General features: G+C 36.8%; 1 protein-coding gene across 4 annotated transcripts in view; it reads right to left on the reverse strand.

Annotated features, from left to right (window-relative positions):
• Positions 1 to 287: 287 nt before the first annotated feature.
• Positions 288 to 19,040, reverse strand: part of MYSM1 (Myb like, SWIRM and MPN domains 1) — a 42,651-nt gene continuing 23,898 nt past the window's right edge. The window contains exons 12-20 of one of the 4 annotated variants that reach the window (XM_004751635.3): positions 18,088 to 18,173; positions 14,912 to 14,966; positions 14,523 to 14,573; positions 13,739 to 13,813; positions 12,933 to 13,121; positions 11,869 to 12,001; positions 6,896 to 7,001; positions 6,661 to 6,715; positions 288 to 2,906 (exon numbers count right to left, since the gene is read on the reverse strand). In XM_004751635.3, the coding sequence (XP_004751692.1) occupies positions 2,868 to 2,906; positions 6,661 to 6,715; positions 6,896 to 7,001; positions 11,869 to 12,001; positions 12,933 to 13,121; positions 13,739 to 13,813; positions 14,523 to 14,573; positions 14,912 to 14,966; positions 18,088 to 18,173 (789 nt within the window). In that variant the 3' untranslated portion in view covers positions 288 to 2,867. Of the gene's footprint in view, positions 5,658 to 6,660; positions 6,719 to 6,895; positions 7,002 to 11,868; positions 12,002 to 12,932; positions 13,122 to 13,738; positions 13,814 to 14,522; positions 14,574 to 14,911; positions 14,967 to 18,087; positions 18,174 to 19,040 lie in introns of all 4 variants that reach the window. The other 3 variants (XM_004751634.3, XM_013055639.2, XM_004751633.3) reach the window with 3 other exon arrangements.

Here is a 19,040-nt window from a genome sequence, read left to right on the forward strand (position 1 = left end):
AGAAAAACAATAACAACAAAAACAAACACCTATTACCTTTGAAGTCTTTTACAAGCATTTATAATCAATTTCAATTTGCATCTTAGTGTCTTACCTGGGTTGGGTTTTATGGATCTCCCACTTACTTACTAGGTAATGGGTTTCTTATGGGACGAAATCAAGATTTACTCATCTTTGTGGCCCCTACAATGCTCAACATAATAGACACTCAACCAATGTTTGAATTAATGAGGCATATTTGCATTTCAATGTGTATGCTGCTAAAACTTTAGAAAGAGACCAAACGGTTCACTTTTTTTCCAAAATTTTATTTATATAGAATCTTCAGAATGTTTTCTTTTAATTGTTACCACAAGCTAAAATCTCAAAGCTTAAAATCAGATATTTTATGTCATTGTTTAGTACAGGGAGAAGTTCAACCATTTCAAGGAAAAGGTTTCAAAGCTGTATAAACATTAATATTTACAATATTCTTTAATACAGATTTGACAATGTGGTATCATATTTAAATGAACAAAATAGTTTAAGTCATTATATTCCATTACAGAACATTCCAAAATTCAAAGTAATAAAAGAAATCCATAAACACTAATAACATTTGGGGAAAACAGCAGCGCAACAGGTTTATCAATAATCATAGTAAACTTATATGATACTTATAGATAATACACAATTTACAATTTACATATTAAATCCATAAATTTAAAGATCTATGACTAGTCTATTTAATCATGCTGGATTCTAAATACCATTTTATAATTCATAGCTCAAAACAAATGTTCTATGGCAAAACTATGAAACAGGAGTACAATCTATGAAATCATATTTAACATTCCTTTTAAAGCCTAAGAGACTACTCTAGGAAACCTCAAAGATAGCACATAAGGCATTTTTCCCTGAAATTAAAGTTCTTATGAATATATTCATAAATATATTCAAAAGAAGAAAATACAAACAACCCAGATACCATGAGTTAATTTTACCTTCTCGAATTTAGTTTGGTATACAGCATCTAGTATAATCACAGCTTATCTGGGAAATTTTTATTTTCTCCTGATTTAGGGGGTTAACATATTTATTCTCTGCCTTGTTCCAGAAAGAATTTAAGGTAGCCTACAAGATTCAGAAAATGCTGGAAAGCACAAATTACAGGGCAAATGTCAAAACAGAGAAAAGAGAGTTTTAAAGAACAGCACACATAAAACCATTTGAGAAAAGGTCAGGATTTGAGTAAGTTAAAAGTATATGACATTATTCTCCACAGTGATTTTCTGGAAATATTGCAAAATAGGATATTAATCTGTAAGAAAATTCTTAACTGCTGGTAAGCTGGGAATACTGATCAAGTTTGTTAAAATTGTATTAATCCTGATAGAGATGATGATAAAAATGTGCTTTTTCCTTTGTGCTTGGGTGAAGTTAAGTTTTCCCAAATGCCACGATGTAGGAATCTGGACTTACAGTGTCTTGTTATTGGTAGAGGGCCGTGTAGGTGAAAAAATTCCAAATTGGGGTACCCTTACTTAATTCCTACTAAGAAACTCATCCACTGAATGCCTGTTGATGACCCGAGCTAGGGAGCTGTATGTCGGGTGGTCAGGTATCCACAGGTCCCCTTGTCCCTGTGCGAAGAATCAGTCTGGAGCATCCTGCCTACAGCACTTCCCCCAAGTCCTCCAGGCACCTCATCAGGCCCCAGCAAGACAAACAGGGCAAACCAAAGAGCAGGAGGCCTGCTCAGGCTGGCTTGTCGAGGCAGCCACCGCCCTGCTGCCCAGACAGCTGCAGAGGTTCTGACCCTGCTTGTTACCCACATCACCGACCTCACCCCACTCCTGTGGGGGAAGTGAGTTTTGGAGAGAAGGCTGGGGCAGCACTAATCAGCTTCCATGAAATACGAATGGATCTGTTCAACTCTATCCTTCCGGCCTTGCTGTCACCAAATGCTCAATGAGCCATCCTGTACCTGTATTCTGAGAGGTAAGTAGAGGGAGTGGGGGAAAAACGGGGAGTGGGGCTTGAGGGAAATGAAGAAAGAAAAGGAGTGGTAGTATATGTGGCATGAGTTTCAAAACTATAAATTACAGGTCAGAACAAAAATATCTACCTGAAAGCTAAAACTAATCACTGCCTCCTATCTTCTTCATGATGATGATTACTTCTAAGCAACACTCCTAAATTCTCTAAGTCTAGAGCTCAACAAGGTCATGACTGCCAGCTTTCCAGAGCTACCCTTCAGAATACAGGCAGGGCCACCATTAGATACCAGGCAGGCAGTCACCAGTACTTTTAAGGCCAATAAAAATGTTTTCATTTTTTTTAAATTCAGAAGGAAAAAAACAATCTTTTAGGTTGAGGACATGTTAATGTACAATATTAGACTCATTTTATACAAATGCAGTTGTAATGAATTAATTTTTAATTTTTTCTGGAGGAAGACAAAGAAGGCAAAAGTGTCTAAGTCTTACCTAATGTGGCTTTGGAAATAGTTCAAGAATAAAATACTGAAGGGGTAAGGACAGTCTGATCTTGATGATTTTATTCACTGGTTTTTCTTTTTTGAATGTTACTTTGGGATTAGATTTTTAAAAGAGCTAAGTCTGATATCAGAGAAGTACTAATGTAAAATTCCACCAGCCAAGCAGGAAAAGAAAAAAAAATTAAGTTTATTATTTTATTATCATTGTGCAATCTTAAGAATCAAATCAGGATTAAGAGATCTGGATGCATCCAGGTCCTGTCTCCACTCCTGTAAACATTATCAAAGGTAGGTTTTTCTTTGGGTCTCTGCCTCCTGAACCTCCCATGTTATACTGCCTCTCAGTTCCAGACTTCTGTGCTTCTCCAAGGTCCTGGCTCTGACTACCCTAAGTAGCCCAAGTTGGCAGTGACAGGAATGTGGGCACCTGCAGTGGCAAAAATGTTTTAAGAATATGTTAAGAGAAAAGAGAAACAGGGAGAATGAACAAGGGAGGAGAGGAAGAAAATACCACAAATTTTAACGTTCTAAAATTGCCGGGTCCAGAGGCACCTGGGTGGTTCAGTTGGTTAAGCGACTTCCTTGGGTTCAGGTCATGATCTCAGCACTCCCCAGCAGGGAGTCCGCTTCTCCCTCTATACCCCCACCCCCCTGTTCATGCTCTCGAGTGTGCTGTCTCTCAAATAAGCAAATAAAATCTTTAAAATGACACGGCCCAAGGGAACAAAGGGGGAAGAATTTATACTAAAATATTACCTGTGGTTTTCCAGATAATAGGGTTTATATTTTTATGTTTCTGCTTTTTAAAAAAATATTTTGAGATAAACATACTCTAGCATCAGAAAAAAAATTCTCAGTTAGTATTACTTATAAAATTGTGCTCTCCAAACTGTAACCTCTGAGGATTACCATCTTTGAGTTCCTCACGGTATGGCTTAGGTTAGTAAATATCTTAACTACTGGCATGCAGGGGACCCAGATTGGAAAACAGAATTTTTAGCAATTTCCATTATTTTCCATCACTGAAATTAATCAAAATTGCAGGGAAATGTCAATCAGGAGAGCTATTTCATACCAACTTCTAGGATGTGTGCCACACATACAATGAGAAAAACGTGTCAAAAGGAAGAGTACCAAGGAATCAATTACTACCTTTCACAGAACTGCAGACTTTCTGTATTTGGAAGGAAAAACAAAGCCATAAAATTTAGACCTATGGATTATATAGGTGAGGAGCCTGGGGCCCAGACAGATTATATGACATTATCTCTGCCACAGAGGGAAGTTGGTAATAGAATTAGGATGAAGACTCAGGTTTCCCGGTGTTTGGTCTGCAGCTCTTACCTCCCCCAGTCGTAAAGGTAACTGTGTTATAAGTTATGTTTCATTGTTTATCCTACCTACATATAGAGAAATGCATTTTAGACCTGGAAGATTGTCAGGAAGATAACTTAACCCTCAGGTGCACAAGAATTTAGATAGAAGTCAGCTTATATTCCCTACGCCCCCAACTCCACCACCATGAAGTCACAGGGTTGAGTCAAGACATAGGCAAGCCATCTAGAACTGGTTCCCTGCTCCCTCAAACACTGCCATATTCTTCCATGGCTAATGATTACAACCAAAAAAGGTAAAAATACAGAACCATATCCAGATAAGGTGTAAACTGTTTACTAGTAAGAGTGCTTGGAGGTTGGGTATAAATTGCTCTATGGCTCACAGAAATAAACTCAAATCTATCTGTGCAAATGAGGCAGTAAGATTGCTAATTTTACTTGAAAATATATTTAAATGTAAATCATAATTCTAAGTTTTGTTGTTGTTTGAAGATGACGTAAATAAGGCCTTTCAGTGTCTCAGGTTCACATACCTGAAAATAAATTACAAATGTTTATAATTCTCTAGAGCGGGGACTGGAAGATAAAGGCCAACAACCCATTCTCTGTGAGGCTCATGAAGTAATAAGAATGACTTTACATTTTTTAGGGACTGTAAAAAAAAAAATAAAAAAGAATGTCTGATAGAGACAGTATGTGACCTGAAAAGCCTAAGTTTTTGTCTAACTGTCCCTTCACATAAAAAGTTTTGCTGACATCTGTTCTAGATTTAGAAAACATATGAAACCGGACTAGATATGTAGTATGTCCTAGAAGGTTTTCTTCTTTTTAAAATTAAGTCTCCGATTTAATATTTAAGCATTATTAAAATCTGCCTCTTTCTCCTGGCAGTAGGTAGTAGAAAAAAAATCTAGTTTGAGAATTATGATTATCTGTGTTCCGATTAAATGAGGTTTTATCACACATACCAAGTGGACATAGAGTTGAAGTTAATTATTTTATGTATCTGAAATCCATATTAAATGTTTCAGCTAGCTGAGACAATGGCACAGCCTCTATTATTATTGCTATAAAGTAAAATGGAAACAAAGATCTATAACCGAAAAACCGGCAATCTGATTCTCTCCGTTGGTCTCCTCTCTATGTTTAAGACTTTGGCCGTAGGTCTCCCCTGGCCTCCTGCAGCGTGTTGTTAGATTTACTGCGCCCCTAGTTCTCATCCATGTTCATTACTTCAGTGACCATCCATCCACATTTCATTTGCAACCAGAGACAAAATCTCACCAGAAGACACGGCAAAAATGGAGGTGCTCCTAATGAGACACAGACACGAGGTACCAAAAGTGGAATGACTAGTTTGGGGAGAAATAAATACTAGAGATACATTGCATTTATCAACCTGAATACACCAGAAAAACAGACAGCCCTTCAGAGTCCCCAGCAGCGCCTGCCGGCCATGGTGGGACTGCAGACTGCGGCACACCCTGCTTCACACGGCACTCTGATAACTGCTGTGTGAAAAAAAGTGTCACAGGATTTATGTGGGAAAGTTTGGATTTTGATGACTAGAGAAAAAATACTAAAGTTGTGCCACCATTAGCTGAGTTACAATACTTTCAAGGTTATTACTTGCAAAGAAGGAGTCGAAATCAGAAGATCTTCCTTAAAAATAATTACATTAACAATTCCTTTGGACCCACAGCACAGTTCTCTTCAGTCCCTCCATTCTCTTCCTTGCTTTTATAATTGGAAAGGAATAAATTTTCTATTTGAGTTAAGAATTCTTCAGCAATGAAGCAATTAGTCACTTTGCTCAGAGTTTTCCTCAGACACTCCAAAAGCTAGTTAAAAAGAAAATTTTATATTTAAAACACAAAAAAAGCATGAGGGTTTGCATTACTATCATTGTTGTATCTCTTTCCAAATCTCACATTTTCTAATGCGCAAATGAGAAATAGTCTCTTTAAGCATGGTTGGTGATAAATTTATGATCAATAATCATACAGCCAGAGTGTAGGAGTGTAGGAGAAATGCTTAGGCTAGTTCCTTTATGATTTCATAAAAGGAGACAAACCTGAGATTTTAAGTGTGATGCCTTCTACTTTGGACAAATTTGTGACCTTTTTTTTTTTTTTTTTAGTAGTTACATTTACCAAGGGAAATAATCCTGTAGAATAAAAATCTGTGTGCATACAAAGGACTCTACAATTTCAAAATTAGGGTACTAGAGGCTGTTTCCTAAAAAAATATGCGTATTAATCTTCCAACAGAACAAAGTGGACTTAATAGAAGGGTTGTAAAAAATATTAAAAAGAAACTTAGTATGTTTAAGTTTTCTCTTCTTAAATTGCTACCAAGAAAAAAAAAGGTGTTGCCATACTGATCTTTAATTCTATACATATGGAAACAAAAAGTGAAACGAAAGAATTAAGGACTCTTACTTCTTACCAGAAAGTTAAATAAAATGACCACCTAAATGTAATTATTAGATTTATATTACTATTACTGAAAATGATCAATTGTTAAACCTAAATGGAAACGTGGTGCTTTTGAATTTAATGAAATGAGAAAAATGTTCTCCACTGTGTACATTAATCTGCTAAGAAATTAACCGGCTAGTACAGACAAATTTATTCTAAAATAGTATTATTTCTATATGCAAGTGTGTGCAACAAAACGCATTACTAATTATCTCTTAGAAATTAATTTCTGAAAGGAAAAAGCCATAAAAAAAACACAGAGAAAATGTATCCACAAAGCATTTGGCATCATGGGAAAACACATCAAGATGAATAGCTTTAGAATCTATGAACAATAGAACCAATTAAAACGAAGGCAGCTTACTTTCTGCAAACAAGTCAGGTCAGAATCCCGGCGAAAGATTTTATCCATAGGGACACTGCTGTTAGAAGAAATATGAAGACAGACTGATGAAACAAATACCATAAACTAATCAGTTTTATAATAAACTGTCACTGATGCCATATATCATAATTTTATATTTAACTTGGGCTTTCTCTGAAACCTAATTTAATGAGAAACACTGCAGATGTGCAACATCTCAAACCACAGTACATACCTATGGGAGAGCCGATATTTTTCTATTATCCATCTTGTCTTTTCAAACACTAATCCCCACTGAGGTTCTTCCAGCATCTGCTGTACTTCAAATTTGTAAGGTAACCCTAGAAAAGCATAAAGAAGCAGACTGTCATCAACTATTTCTTAAATCCCCAATCTCCTTTTAATTACCTAAAATCCTCACCCTCGCAACTTGGCACACCGGCTGAACAGCACTTTAAACATAGTGGGCATTCATTAAATATTTACTGCCTGGCTGAACCTGGTCCATCAAGCACATTAATGCCAAGCAATTAATAATAATAAAGAAAAGTAAAAGTACCATTTGCATGACAATTATATGTAAGGAACTGAGAGGCAGGATGATCACATAATTTATATCCAAGCCAGGAGACCTTCTGAGTGAAAGGTGGCATTGTTAAAAACTGTGCCAGAACCATGAGTTTAAAATGACATTTAGCTAAGCTAAACAAGACATGTTCCGTCCCAGTGATTTGTATTTTTACACAGGTTAAGCCTACAGCAATGCTATAAGGTAGGCAGCATTACTCCTATTTAACAGACAAAGAAGCTGAGGTTGAGACCAGTGAAACAACCTGTGTAGGCTGGTGAAGTGGAAGAGGCTGGATTTTAAGCCCCAGCAAGTCTGCCTGGCTTCTGAGTCCACATTCACTTCACCTCCCTATAAGTGCTCATCTAACACGAGCCAGGGAATAGGGCTAACTCTGGAGAAGCAGCAATTGCACTTCTCTGCCAAGCTAAACTCTGGAGGAGAGGAGCCCAAGGGGTGGATACGATGCACACAGCTAGAAAGGAAAAGTATCATGGATGAGCCTACTTGGAAATTTCTCACATAACCTTCAAAATCCCCCAGTAACTTTATTTGCCGTGTATTAAAAGAAAAGCTCAGCTGATTCATTACCAGAAGTCAATACCATAAAAATAATGGTAAAACTTACATAATGCTTACTACATGACAGGCTTAAGGTGGTTCACATATATAAGGCCACTTAAGAGAACCAGCTACCAGTACTATTCCTAAAATAAGAACATAACCTGTTCATTAGCATATATATAATCACAAAGAAGCAGAGTCAGGATCTAAACCCAGGCAGTTGTGGCTCGAGTTTCTCTTATTAACTTTACAATATACTGCCTCTCAACTAAGTTTCTGTCAGTATAAGGTTTTTTGAGTAAATACAATGCCAGCAAATCAGAAGGCATGAAAAAAAATGAAAGGAAAAAACATCACGACTGTACTTCCTTACAATATAAGCGTACTTTGTCAGTATTTCTAAAAAGGCCTTTACCCCATTTTTTTTCAGGTGGATTTTTTTTTTTTTCACATTTCAATTCTCCTCCATTTTACTTTTTCCCTCCAAAAACTTAGGAGAGTGACACATCACAGAACACAAGCTATTAAGCAAACTCCTTTTGGTGATGCCTATAATTTACTTGATATGCTCAATTACTTAATAAGCATCGACAACAATATAATCACAACTACCTATTGAAGATCTATTATTTGCTAAGCACCTGACATATATTACCAGCAGTTTTTACAACTCCTCTGTAAGCAAGGTAGTAATTTTTTTAAAGATGACAGAAGCAGACTTCTGCTGAGTGTGGTGATGATGACACAGGCCTCAGTCCCAGGACTCTGAGATCATGACCTGAGCTGAAGTCAGATGCTTAACTGACTAAGCCACCCAGGTGCCCCAGCAATGTAGTAATTTTTTCTCATTTTAGAGATGTGGCGAAAGGGAATGAGAGAGGCTAAGTGTTCTGCCCAAAATAAAATAACCAGTAAATGTCAGAGCTGGGGTATGAATCCAGGCAAGCAATTCCTATTCTTAATGAAAGTCAAATATAAGAATAAAAAATAATGTGTTTTCAGTCTGTACTGGTGGAAAACCATGAAAACACACACACACACGCAAGTGCGCGTGTACCATACAGCTCTGTTTGGTAGTAAGAATACTTTTCTAAGTTAAAAAAGTGGCACTAAAAGCAGTACAAATTTCCTTTTGTACTGAATATTTTTTTTTAAAGATTTTATTTATTTATTTGACAGACAGAGATCACAAGTAGGCAGAGAGGCAGGCATAGAGAGAGAGAAGGAAGCAGGCTCCCTGCTGAGCAGAGAGCCCGATGTGGGACTTGATCCCAGGACCCTGAGATCATGACCTGAGCCGAAGGCAGCGGCTTAACCCACTGAGCCACCCAGGCGCCCTGTACTGAATATTTTTAAGTCATTAAAATATCAGAACACTAATCATTAAGTATATTGCCTGCCTATTACAAGTACAGAAAATGCTTATCCATTAGAGACATTTTAAAGATAGAATTTGGGTATATACCTAAAAGGAAAAAAGAAAGGACAAGACAGGACAGGCAAGGAAGAGAGAACCTAAGTAAAAAGTAAACTTAAAAGTAACACAAGGTATCCTATGGCTTCTAGAAACCTTTAATTTGTGAACCAGAATGTTTCCAAGAAGAGCAAAGTGAAGAACCTAGGATTAAGACCTACTAAGCAGTGTTAAGAAGTATTTTAGAGACAGTTCTGCCCAAAAGAACTTTCCTGCGATAATGATAATGTTGAATACTGTTTGTTGTGCAATGGCAGCTTGTGAGAGCATCAAGTACTGTCCCCCTCTCATCCTTTCAAGTGTTCCCTGCCCCTGCCTGGGGTACTTTCTTCCTCACATGCACTGGTCTGTATTTCTCTCAAATACTAAATCTGTACCTTCTACAAATCTCCAGAGTTGGGCTCTCCATGTAGGTTTCCACTCTCTGGTACAGTTTAGCTGCATTTGTCTGCCCTCTGTCACCTCACCTCAGTCTGCAGCCTCTCGGTGGGGTTCTCCTCCTGTGTCATATCTGGAAATTCTGTTAAGTTGGTACGCGAATTCAGGGCTCCCCTCATTTGTTTTCCATCTCTCAGTGATCATAACCCCTCACTGCCTGATGTTATGACCTAAACATCACTGTCTTACACATTTGTCCAGTTTTGTGGCTATTTCAGATAGGTCTTTTGTTACTTCCTTTGGGCCAGAAGCAAATTTCTAGGAACTGAATTTTAAATTTCACTGAATTCTAAATAATTTGTAGTCTTATGTAGCTCGTAGTTATTTGTATTCTCTGTATACTCTGAGAGCATCAGAATATAGGCTCACTCCCTAAATCCAGCAGGCCGTGAGATGAAAAAAATGATGTAAATTGAGAATGAGCTAATTGTGATTACTCCTTTTATAACTTTTTATAAAATTAAATTTTTATAAAATTTTATAAATTGGGCTAAAGAATGTTATATACATGTGCTATTTGGACTGAAGTTAGTGTCAGTACTATTTGTTCAGTTAAAAACCAGCAGAGCTAAAAACCAGCTGACCACTTCCTAGATGCAAGGCAACTGATTACATGCTGGTGGGGTTACAGAGATGAAGGCAGAGTGGGCTGTTTGAGGTTCACATTTTAGAGAGACATGCTAAATAGATAAATTAAAAGGCAAAAGCACCATGGAGGCAGGAAATAAGTGTTACAGTTGTGCAGGTGTACAAAGAGCAGAGCAACTAATTGCAATGACGTGAGGGTCTTTGCCAAAGAGATAGCATCTAAGTAACAACATGAAAAACAGTGACATTAATTTGTTAAACATTCACTCAGTACCTGCTTTATGCCAGGCCTTGTGCTAGAGACAGAGGATAGAAAAACGAGTGTAATATCACATCTACCTTTAAGGAGCTCATGAGCTAATGGGAACCTGAGTACAATGTGCAGTGACAGCATCTAGAGGACAGTGAACTCTCAGAGCAGCAGTGGTAAGGATAGAGAATAGAGAGTAAGCATCCTACAGATGTCACTGTCTCTTCCAGTCTTTTCCTTTCCGTACACACTTGCTTCTTCCATTCCCCTCCTTTACCCAGTCTGCCACACCCACTCCCTGTCCAGCCAGAGCTGACTGGACCACAAGTGAACACAATTCCCAAAGGAACCAAATCATGTGATGGATTAAGCCCAGCACATTCTTTTTTGGGACAGAATGGAAACTAAGAGAAGGAAACCAGTTGGCACTGTTAAGCCTAAAACTGGGAGGCCATGGAGAGCAGGTGACAGTGTGGTCATTTCTCTTTGTTTTTCCCATTCAAATGCCATTGCAGAGAAAGCCAGTCTGCGTTCATAAGAAATTTCCCGAGAACAGAGACTTTGTGTATTTTGCTTACAGCAGTATCTCTAGTACAGGCATACCTCAGGCTATTATGCTTCGTTTTACTGCACTTCATTTCATAGTTACTGTGTTTTTCAGGAACTGAAGGTCTGTGGCAAACCTATGGTCAAGCACGTCTATCAGCAACATTTTTCCAATAGCATTTGCTGACTTCATGTCTGTGTGTCACATTTGGTAATTCTTGCAATATCAAAATATTTTTATTATATTTGTTATGGTGATTTGTGATTCCTGACTGACCCCTTGAAAGATCAGATACTGGTTAGCGTTTTTTAGTAAAAGTACTTTTTCAGTAAAGTATGTATGTCATTTTTTAGACATGATGTTACCTCACACTTAATAAACCATAGTACAAAGTAAACATAACTTTTATATGCACTAGAAAAACAAAAAATTCATCTAACTTTACTGTGATATTTACTCTAGTGGTGGTCTGGAGCCAAACCTGCAATATCTCGGAGGTAGGCCTGTACTTAACATGGACATTGCTTGGCCCAAGCTCTTCTCCACATTGTAATCCTTTTGCCCATTGGTCATGGTAATACAGTAGGGGCTTGAATCTAGAAGGAAGTCACCAAAGGTAAGAGGATAACTGCACTACATGGTGTGCAAACAGTGATTCCCTATTTGAGGGTACAAAGTTTTCCGTCACATAGCTTCACGTAGTTGTAAATTCTTTGGTATATAAGATTCAAAGAAATCAAGGTAGGAACAGGGTGAAGTTGTCTTAGTTGAAAACTTACGGTAAGAGCCATCTGAGCTAATTTCGTCACTTATAACCAGGCAGGTAATCTGGGAATAAGGTAAAGGATTGTTTTGATTATAAGGACTAACGATCATTCCAATGAATTTTGCACCGCCTCTGGAGAAGTAACTCTACAATAAAAAGAAAAATATAATTAGTCTTGACTGCATAAATTTAAAAATCAGTATTTACCCATACCAACATCTTAAATACCTAATGGAGGAAAAAGGAACAAAAAGTGTGTTAAAAACCTCACATCCAAACAGCAACTAAATGAAGTATGTATCATTCCACACTTGAAATTTTTCAGGTCAAAATGTGCTCAACCCAAGCAGAAATGACCCTTATACAGATCACATGGCCTGCAAAATCTGTATCATGAACATGTTTACAAATTATTTTCACTACGCTTCAACTATAATCTTTATCAATATGGTAATAATTTATTAACAGCAGCCTACAGCAAAAGCATTCACCCATTTAACATAAACTATCAGAATAAAACAAAACTTCATTTTTTTCCAGAGATGCAAAATTCACTCATATACCCAGTCCCTATCCTAGTTGTTCCCATCAATTTTTTTTTTAAGATATTATTTTTATTTGAGAGAGAGCATGAGCAGAAGAGGGGTAGGGGCAGCAAGAGGGAAAGAATCTCAAGCAGACTCCACGCTGAGTGTGGAGCCTGACGTGGGGCTCAATCTCATGACCTTGAGATCATGACCTGAGCCAAAATGAAAAGCCAGACACTTAACCAATTGAGTCACTCAGGTGCCCTGTTCCCACCAGTTTTTAAAAGCTCTCAGAGTACTTATTACTGTTACTTAGATGGTTTGTCTGGGCTAAACAAAATAGCTGATTTCCCAGATGTTTAAATAAACACGTATTATTCTTCTGATCAGAAAAAATGCAGTTATTTCAAAACTCCAGATGTAAATAATATTAGAAATGCCAACACTCTGCTAGAAATGTTAAAAATACATTTATTTAGTAGAAAGCAATGAGGGAGGAGAAAAAGTACAATTATTTACACACAACATCACATAAGACCTAGAGGCCCACCTGGTATTTGGCTTGAGTGTCAATATCTCGTAAGGAAGGATTTGGATCAAAGGCAGGATGGGAATGATACCATCCAATAACACTATAGCCTCTCACAGCCAAGGTCTCTGAGGCCTGTGTTTGCGAGACAGGATCCATCTCACACTGTAGTCCTGTACTCAGACTGTTACAGGGCTCTGCTGCACAGACCTATAAAAGATTAATCCTCATACAGTTATCCTGAAATCCTGTTAATTCTCTTAAAGTTTTAGTTCTTCATATGTAGATACAGAAACTTTTTTAAGCCAATGAAAGTAATTAACAGTATCACAGGTAGCCTTTAACTTGCAAATAAATGACACCAAAAGTATGGTTGTATGCAGGAACTCAGAATCCATTTTTCTACTCAAACAAGGCCTAATAATAATTGTTAGTTTTCCAAGTTAGTCCATATAATATCTGACAAATACAGTCTTTCAATGACTCCCATTATTTATGATAATAATTGCAACAGAATCATGCACACCAAGTTTAAACTATAGGGTTGGTGCATGTTTCCTGGCCTTTTAAAGTAGTTGTAGCTTTTTATTGGTGAAAGCAATGAGGAGGCCTGGCTGGCAGTGCGCCCTTTCTCGATGGTAAAAGGAAACAAGTGGTCAATAAACAGAACGTTAGTTTACTCCTGGGAATATCTAACCTACATTTGCATAGTCTCATTTCCATCACAGGTAAAAGTCTATATTTTAATTATATCCATTGAAATCGTTAAAAATATTTGGTATGGTAGCAGTACTAAATAATTAAATTTTTTTACAGAGAGAACTTACTTCAACTATTTTATCAACTTCTGAGTATCTTCCTCCTAGCAGACCAATCACTTCTGCCATAGACACATGAGCATGCTAAAAAGAAATACAAACAGGCTTAGCCCAAACATACAAGTCCATCTGACAAAAAAATCAGAGTAAAACTCACTTATTACAAGAGACTCATTTACAAGTATGGTAACTATGCTTTTCAAATACAGTAGCATAGCAGAGGAATCAGATGCTAGGCTCAGTGCAAAGAAATTTAGGATTTCAGATTTATCTTCACTGCCAGCTGAGAAGCTTTGAACCAAATATTCAAACACTCCAAGATGCTGTTTTTAAATTTACAAAATAAAGATACCATTTGTTTTCCTTACTCAGAAAAGGTATAATAAGGACACAAAGTAAAAAAATCACTCTGGGTCCTCCTACAGAAAAACGCCCGAAACAAACACAACTATTGGAGGTCTCTGGAATTTAGTGCCAACAGAGCCTCCAAACTGTAGGAGTTGTGGTTTGTTGCAGTTATCTAGAAGGCCGCAGACAAAGGATACCAGAAAATGAATATAGGGTTAATGATGATAAACAGTCTGCAAAACTCACATTAATTTATTTTCTCTAAAATATGGAAACATGCAATTGTTTGGCTTTTCTCCAAAAGAAAAGACTTATTTTTTAGATTCCTTGTAAAAGAGGATAGTTAAGATCCAAAATACACGTCTTCCATACTCTCTCTTAAGCCTGCAATAAAAATACACAAGAATAGAAATCAGAGTAAGTAAACACAATAGATTATCCTTACCAAATCCATTATTAAAAGTGCTTCTGAAGCCACTTTCACCTGAAATGGCTCCTGAAATATAAAAAAAAAAAAAAAAAATGGGGGAGCATAAAAATAGAGATTTTGTTCTTCCTCTGGAATGTCCACCCTTTCCTCCTTCACATGTCACACCAAGTTCTCATTCTCAACCAAGGCTCAGCACAGAATAGAGATTTTTAAAATATTATCATTCAAAATCCTAGCATGAAGAAATACTCTTTCATTTCCCATCTGTATCACTCTTTTGACCCTTAATGCACCTTGCCTTGTCCAATCTTTCATATGCATATATATCTTGCACACACAGAAAAATAAATACTTCGTGTCTAACGGGGCATTATTTATGACTATTCACTGATGCATAATAGTACCTGCTTTTCTTCACTGAAAAAATTACAAGGTATCAGTTGGAAGGGATCAAATGAGCTACAAAAGAAAAAAAAAATCACAATCTCAATAACATAGACCAAGAATCACATTCATTTAAATTAGAAAATGTGCATCAATAATCTAAACCCCAATTATCAGAAAAACACTAAACTAGGAGAATTTCTTAAGGACAATTAATTCCATACAACCCTTTTGAAAGAAGAACTGGTTTTTTTTTCAGACTCAATAAAAAAGATGGGAAATGACAAGACCTTTAAGAGAAAGTATTCTGTCGCCTTAATTTCTTTTAATACCCAAAGAAAAGAAATAGTAAAGTACCCACACCCTGACCTACACTGAAAGCAGGTTTCAAAAAGTTTGAAAAAAATGTAACTAACTCCCTGACAAGACATGGGTAAGAAAGTTCAAGAAGGAAGTTTCTCAAAAACACTTGTAAGTACAGTATCAGCAGAGTAGGGACTCAACAAATCTTTGCTGAATGAATAAAGAACAAGCAGTTCTGCTAAAGAAATTAATGTATATAAAAAGCCCTATGATAAACCTTTTTTAAAATGAAAGAGTTAAAAAAAAAAGACAAAAAGAGGGGCACATATGGGTATAATACAAAAGCATGTGTAAATCTGAGAGAAATGTTAGAAAGGCTTTTACCAGTAAAGAACTGAGATTTGAGAAAGATATTAAGATCAATTAATAAGGTTTCTTTAGGCTATGTCCAGAGAAAGAAAGAAAAAAAAAAAAACCCAAACAAGGAATATGTTCATGTTATTCGACTGGAAAAGAGCAGGACTATTTAGTTCCTATTTTACCAGAGACTGTTAGTGCCAGAAAAACAGACACTTCATATCCCAAGTGCCTAGAACAGTGCCTGATACATAGCAAGCATTCAGAAATACTTGTTGAATGAAGGGGAAAGATACTCAAATTAAACAAGTGCTTCATCAACATGAATAAAAAGAACAGGAAGACAGTGTATGCATCCCAGAGGACTAAAGAAGCATGATATGAAACCCCACTATCTTGTTGGAGGAAATATACAGAATGGAAAAATTTACTAGAGTGCTATGAAGAGGCAATTATTGCAATGGCTTGTTTTCATTTTATTTATTTTCTGAGAGAGCAAGAGAATGTGTGCATATCTGAGGGTAGAGGGGAGAATCCCAAGCCAGCTCCAAGCCTCGCACCAAGCCCAACGTTGGGGCTCCAACCTGGGGTTTGATCTCATGACCCTGAAATCACGACCTGCTACCAGGTGCCCCTGGGCTTATTTTCAAAACACAAAAAAAGCAGAATTTATTTTTTAAAGATTTTATTTATTTGACAGAGAGAGAGCACAAGAAGGCAGAGTGGCAAGCAGAGGGAGAGGGAGAAGCAGGTTCTCTACTGAGAAGGGAGCCAGATGTGGGGCTTGATCCCAGGACCCTGGGATCATGACTTGAGATGAAGGCAGCCATTTAACTGACTGAGTCACCCAGGTGTCCCAAAAGCAGACTTTAGAAGCAGAGAAATTAGATGTATATATTGGGAAATTCTGGAAAAGATTATTAAACAGCTGATTTTGAGCCTTTAGCAAGTGCAGAGGTGACTACTAAGAATAATAATAATGGATCCAGGAAAATATAAGTCATGATAAGTAAATCTAAATTTCATTTTTTAAAAAAAGATTTTATTTATTCATTTGACAGACAGAGATCACAAGTAGGCAGAGAGGCAGGCAGAGAGAGAAAGAGGAAAGCAGGCTCCCTACTGAGCAGAGCGCCCCGATGTGGGGCTCAATCCCAGGACCCTGAGATCATGACCTGAGCCGAAGGCAGAGGCTTTACCCACTGAGTCACTCAGGTGCCCCTAAATTTCATTTTTGAAAGAACTGATTTGCTAGTAACTAGCAGACTCAGAGATTCAAATATATTTTATCTGAACATAAGCAAGATATCTGTTATGCTTTTTCTTTTGCATAAGATGAAAAAACACAGGTTAACCATAGCAATGTGGAGCTGACTGAACAATGAATAATGTCTAAGGCTTATATTTATCTTAGTTAAACATTTTAATCAGTAGTCAATGACAGAAGAGATAAGCCTACTGAAATGTTTTTAATTCAAAGCTATGAAGGCTAAATGAGAAAAGTGGATCTGAATTCAGAAAGATCCTGACAAACTAGAACAAGGGCCTAGAAATGACAATAAATATGCCTCACATTTAAATTCAGAAAATCAAATGTCTGGATACTGGATGAGGAGTCCTAGCTTATGGATGCCTATCTTTTTTACTTAGTTTTCTCATTTAACTCACTCTCAAAACAACTGTAAGTTTTAATTTTTATTTTAGAGAAGTGATGTGTAATGTAATGGTTAGCAGTATGGATTCTTAAACTCAACTGACTGGATTTAAATCACAGCCTTACCACTAACAAGCACAGGCAAGTTTCTCAAGCTCTTTGTGCCTCAGGTTCCTCACCTATAAAATGGGAATGATATTAACTACTGCACTGAGTAGTTATGCGGATTAAATGAATTGATATACATAGAGTGCTTAAAACATAGCTAACTAACAGTGTTAGCTATTATAATCACTGCTTTGTAAGTGAGGACTGAAGGCTTAAGGCTTTATGTAACTTACCTAGGGACATACCCCTGGTTAATCATCAGGGGCTCTTTCCACTGAAAATGACTTAGTGCCATTCCTAGATATCTTGTTTTAAAAGGGACACTGACAAAACTATAGTCTATTCAGTGGGGCATCTGCAGAAAGTAAGGGTCTAGAAAATCAAGACATTTAACTTACTTGGTGACCTTAACTGTTACAAGTTACAAATACCAGATTATTCAAAACAAGAAACCTTGCTAATAATCGGCACCAACCAAAGAAAAGTCATTCATGAGGTTATCTGTTTATAATGTCTAAGAAGATGAATGACTATCTGTCATAATTAAGGCCCCTTTACAACATATGTTGGATCCTATAGTCACTAAACCCAAACAAATTTAAAACTTTTGCTTAAGATCTTCTAAACTGATAATCAAGGAAATAAAAAATTTCAAAAATTTTAGTATTTTTTGAGTTAATATGAATATAACGTTATTATATCAGATATTTTTCCGCATGCATTTCCTAATCATTGTGGTAAGTTAAAAAAAATTGTACTTATATAACACTATACCTTTTTGTTGGTCTTGGTACTTTTGAGGATTTAACAGGTTTACATTTTTCCTCTTTTTTTCTTGCCAATTCCTCAGCAGAGAGATGCTAAAACATAAAACACACGTTGATCAAAAAGTCCACCAGCCAATGAGAGGCAGAATTAAAACAAAAATCAAACAACTCTTTAAACCATATTTAGGTTTAGGCATGGTGAGACTAAGATCAACTACATTGACATAGATGTGTCTCACCTTTCTACTAGCAAACTGAAATGCTGGATCATATATAAAAAAATTGTTCCAAAATTTACAGCCACACCAAGCTTAAAACTTATTCCTTCTCTTGTTTTGCCTGTTTTAATTAATGGCACCAGTCACCCAGGTTAAAAAATCTCAGAACCACTTGAGTCCCTCCTCTTACTTACTCCCTATTTCTAGTCACCAAGTCCTACTGTGTTGAGTTCTCTTTCCCAACCAGAAGACACTGAAACATAATGATAAAAAGCACAGATTCTGGAGACAGAATGCCTGGCTCTGCTACTTACTGGGTGGCCCTGGACAAGTTACTGAAGCTTTCTGTGCTTTAGTTTCCTTACCTTTAACATGGAAACACATATAGTAATAACAATAATACCATGGTATTACTGTGATGACTGATTTGATTAATGTTTATAAAATCCTGATAAAATTAAGTACAGAACACATCCCACTTCTACCACCACTCTTATACTCTAGCCCAAATGGACAATGCATCTTTTTTAGAACTTGGTATTTTCCCTGTCTATACCTTTGTTTATACTGCTCCCTTGGCCTGGAATGTCCTCATGTACTAATTTTCCTACTAATCCTTTATGTCACAGTTGAAATATCACATTTTCTGTGATACTCCCTATGACCACACCCTTTGGGGAAGACCTGCTATTTCTTAAGACCAATCTTATGGAACTTATCAGACATCATCTTTCCTTAATCT

This window comes from Mustela putorius, unplaced genomic scaffold (genome assembly GCF_011764305.1).
Source record: "Mustela putorius furo isolate JIRA1106 unplaced genomic scaffold, ASM1176430v1.1 tig00003853_pilon_pilon_pilon, whole genome shotgun sequence".
NCBI lineage: Eukaryota > Metazoa > Chordata > Mammalia > Carnivora > Mustelidae > Mustela > Mustela putorius.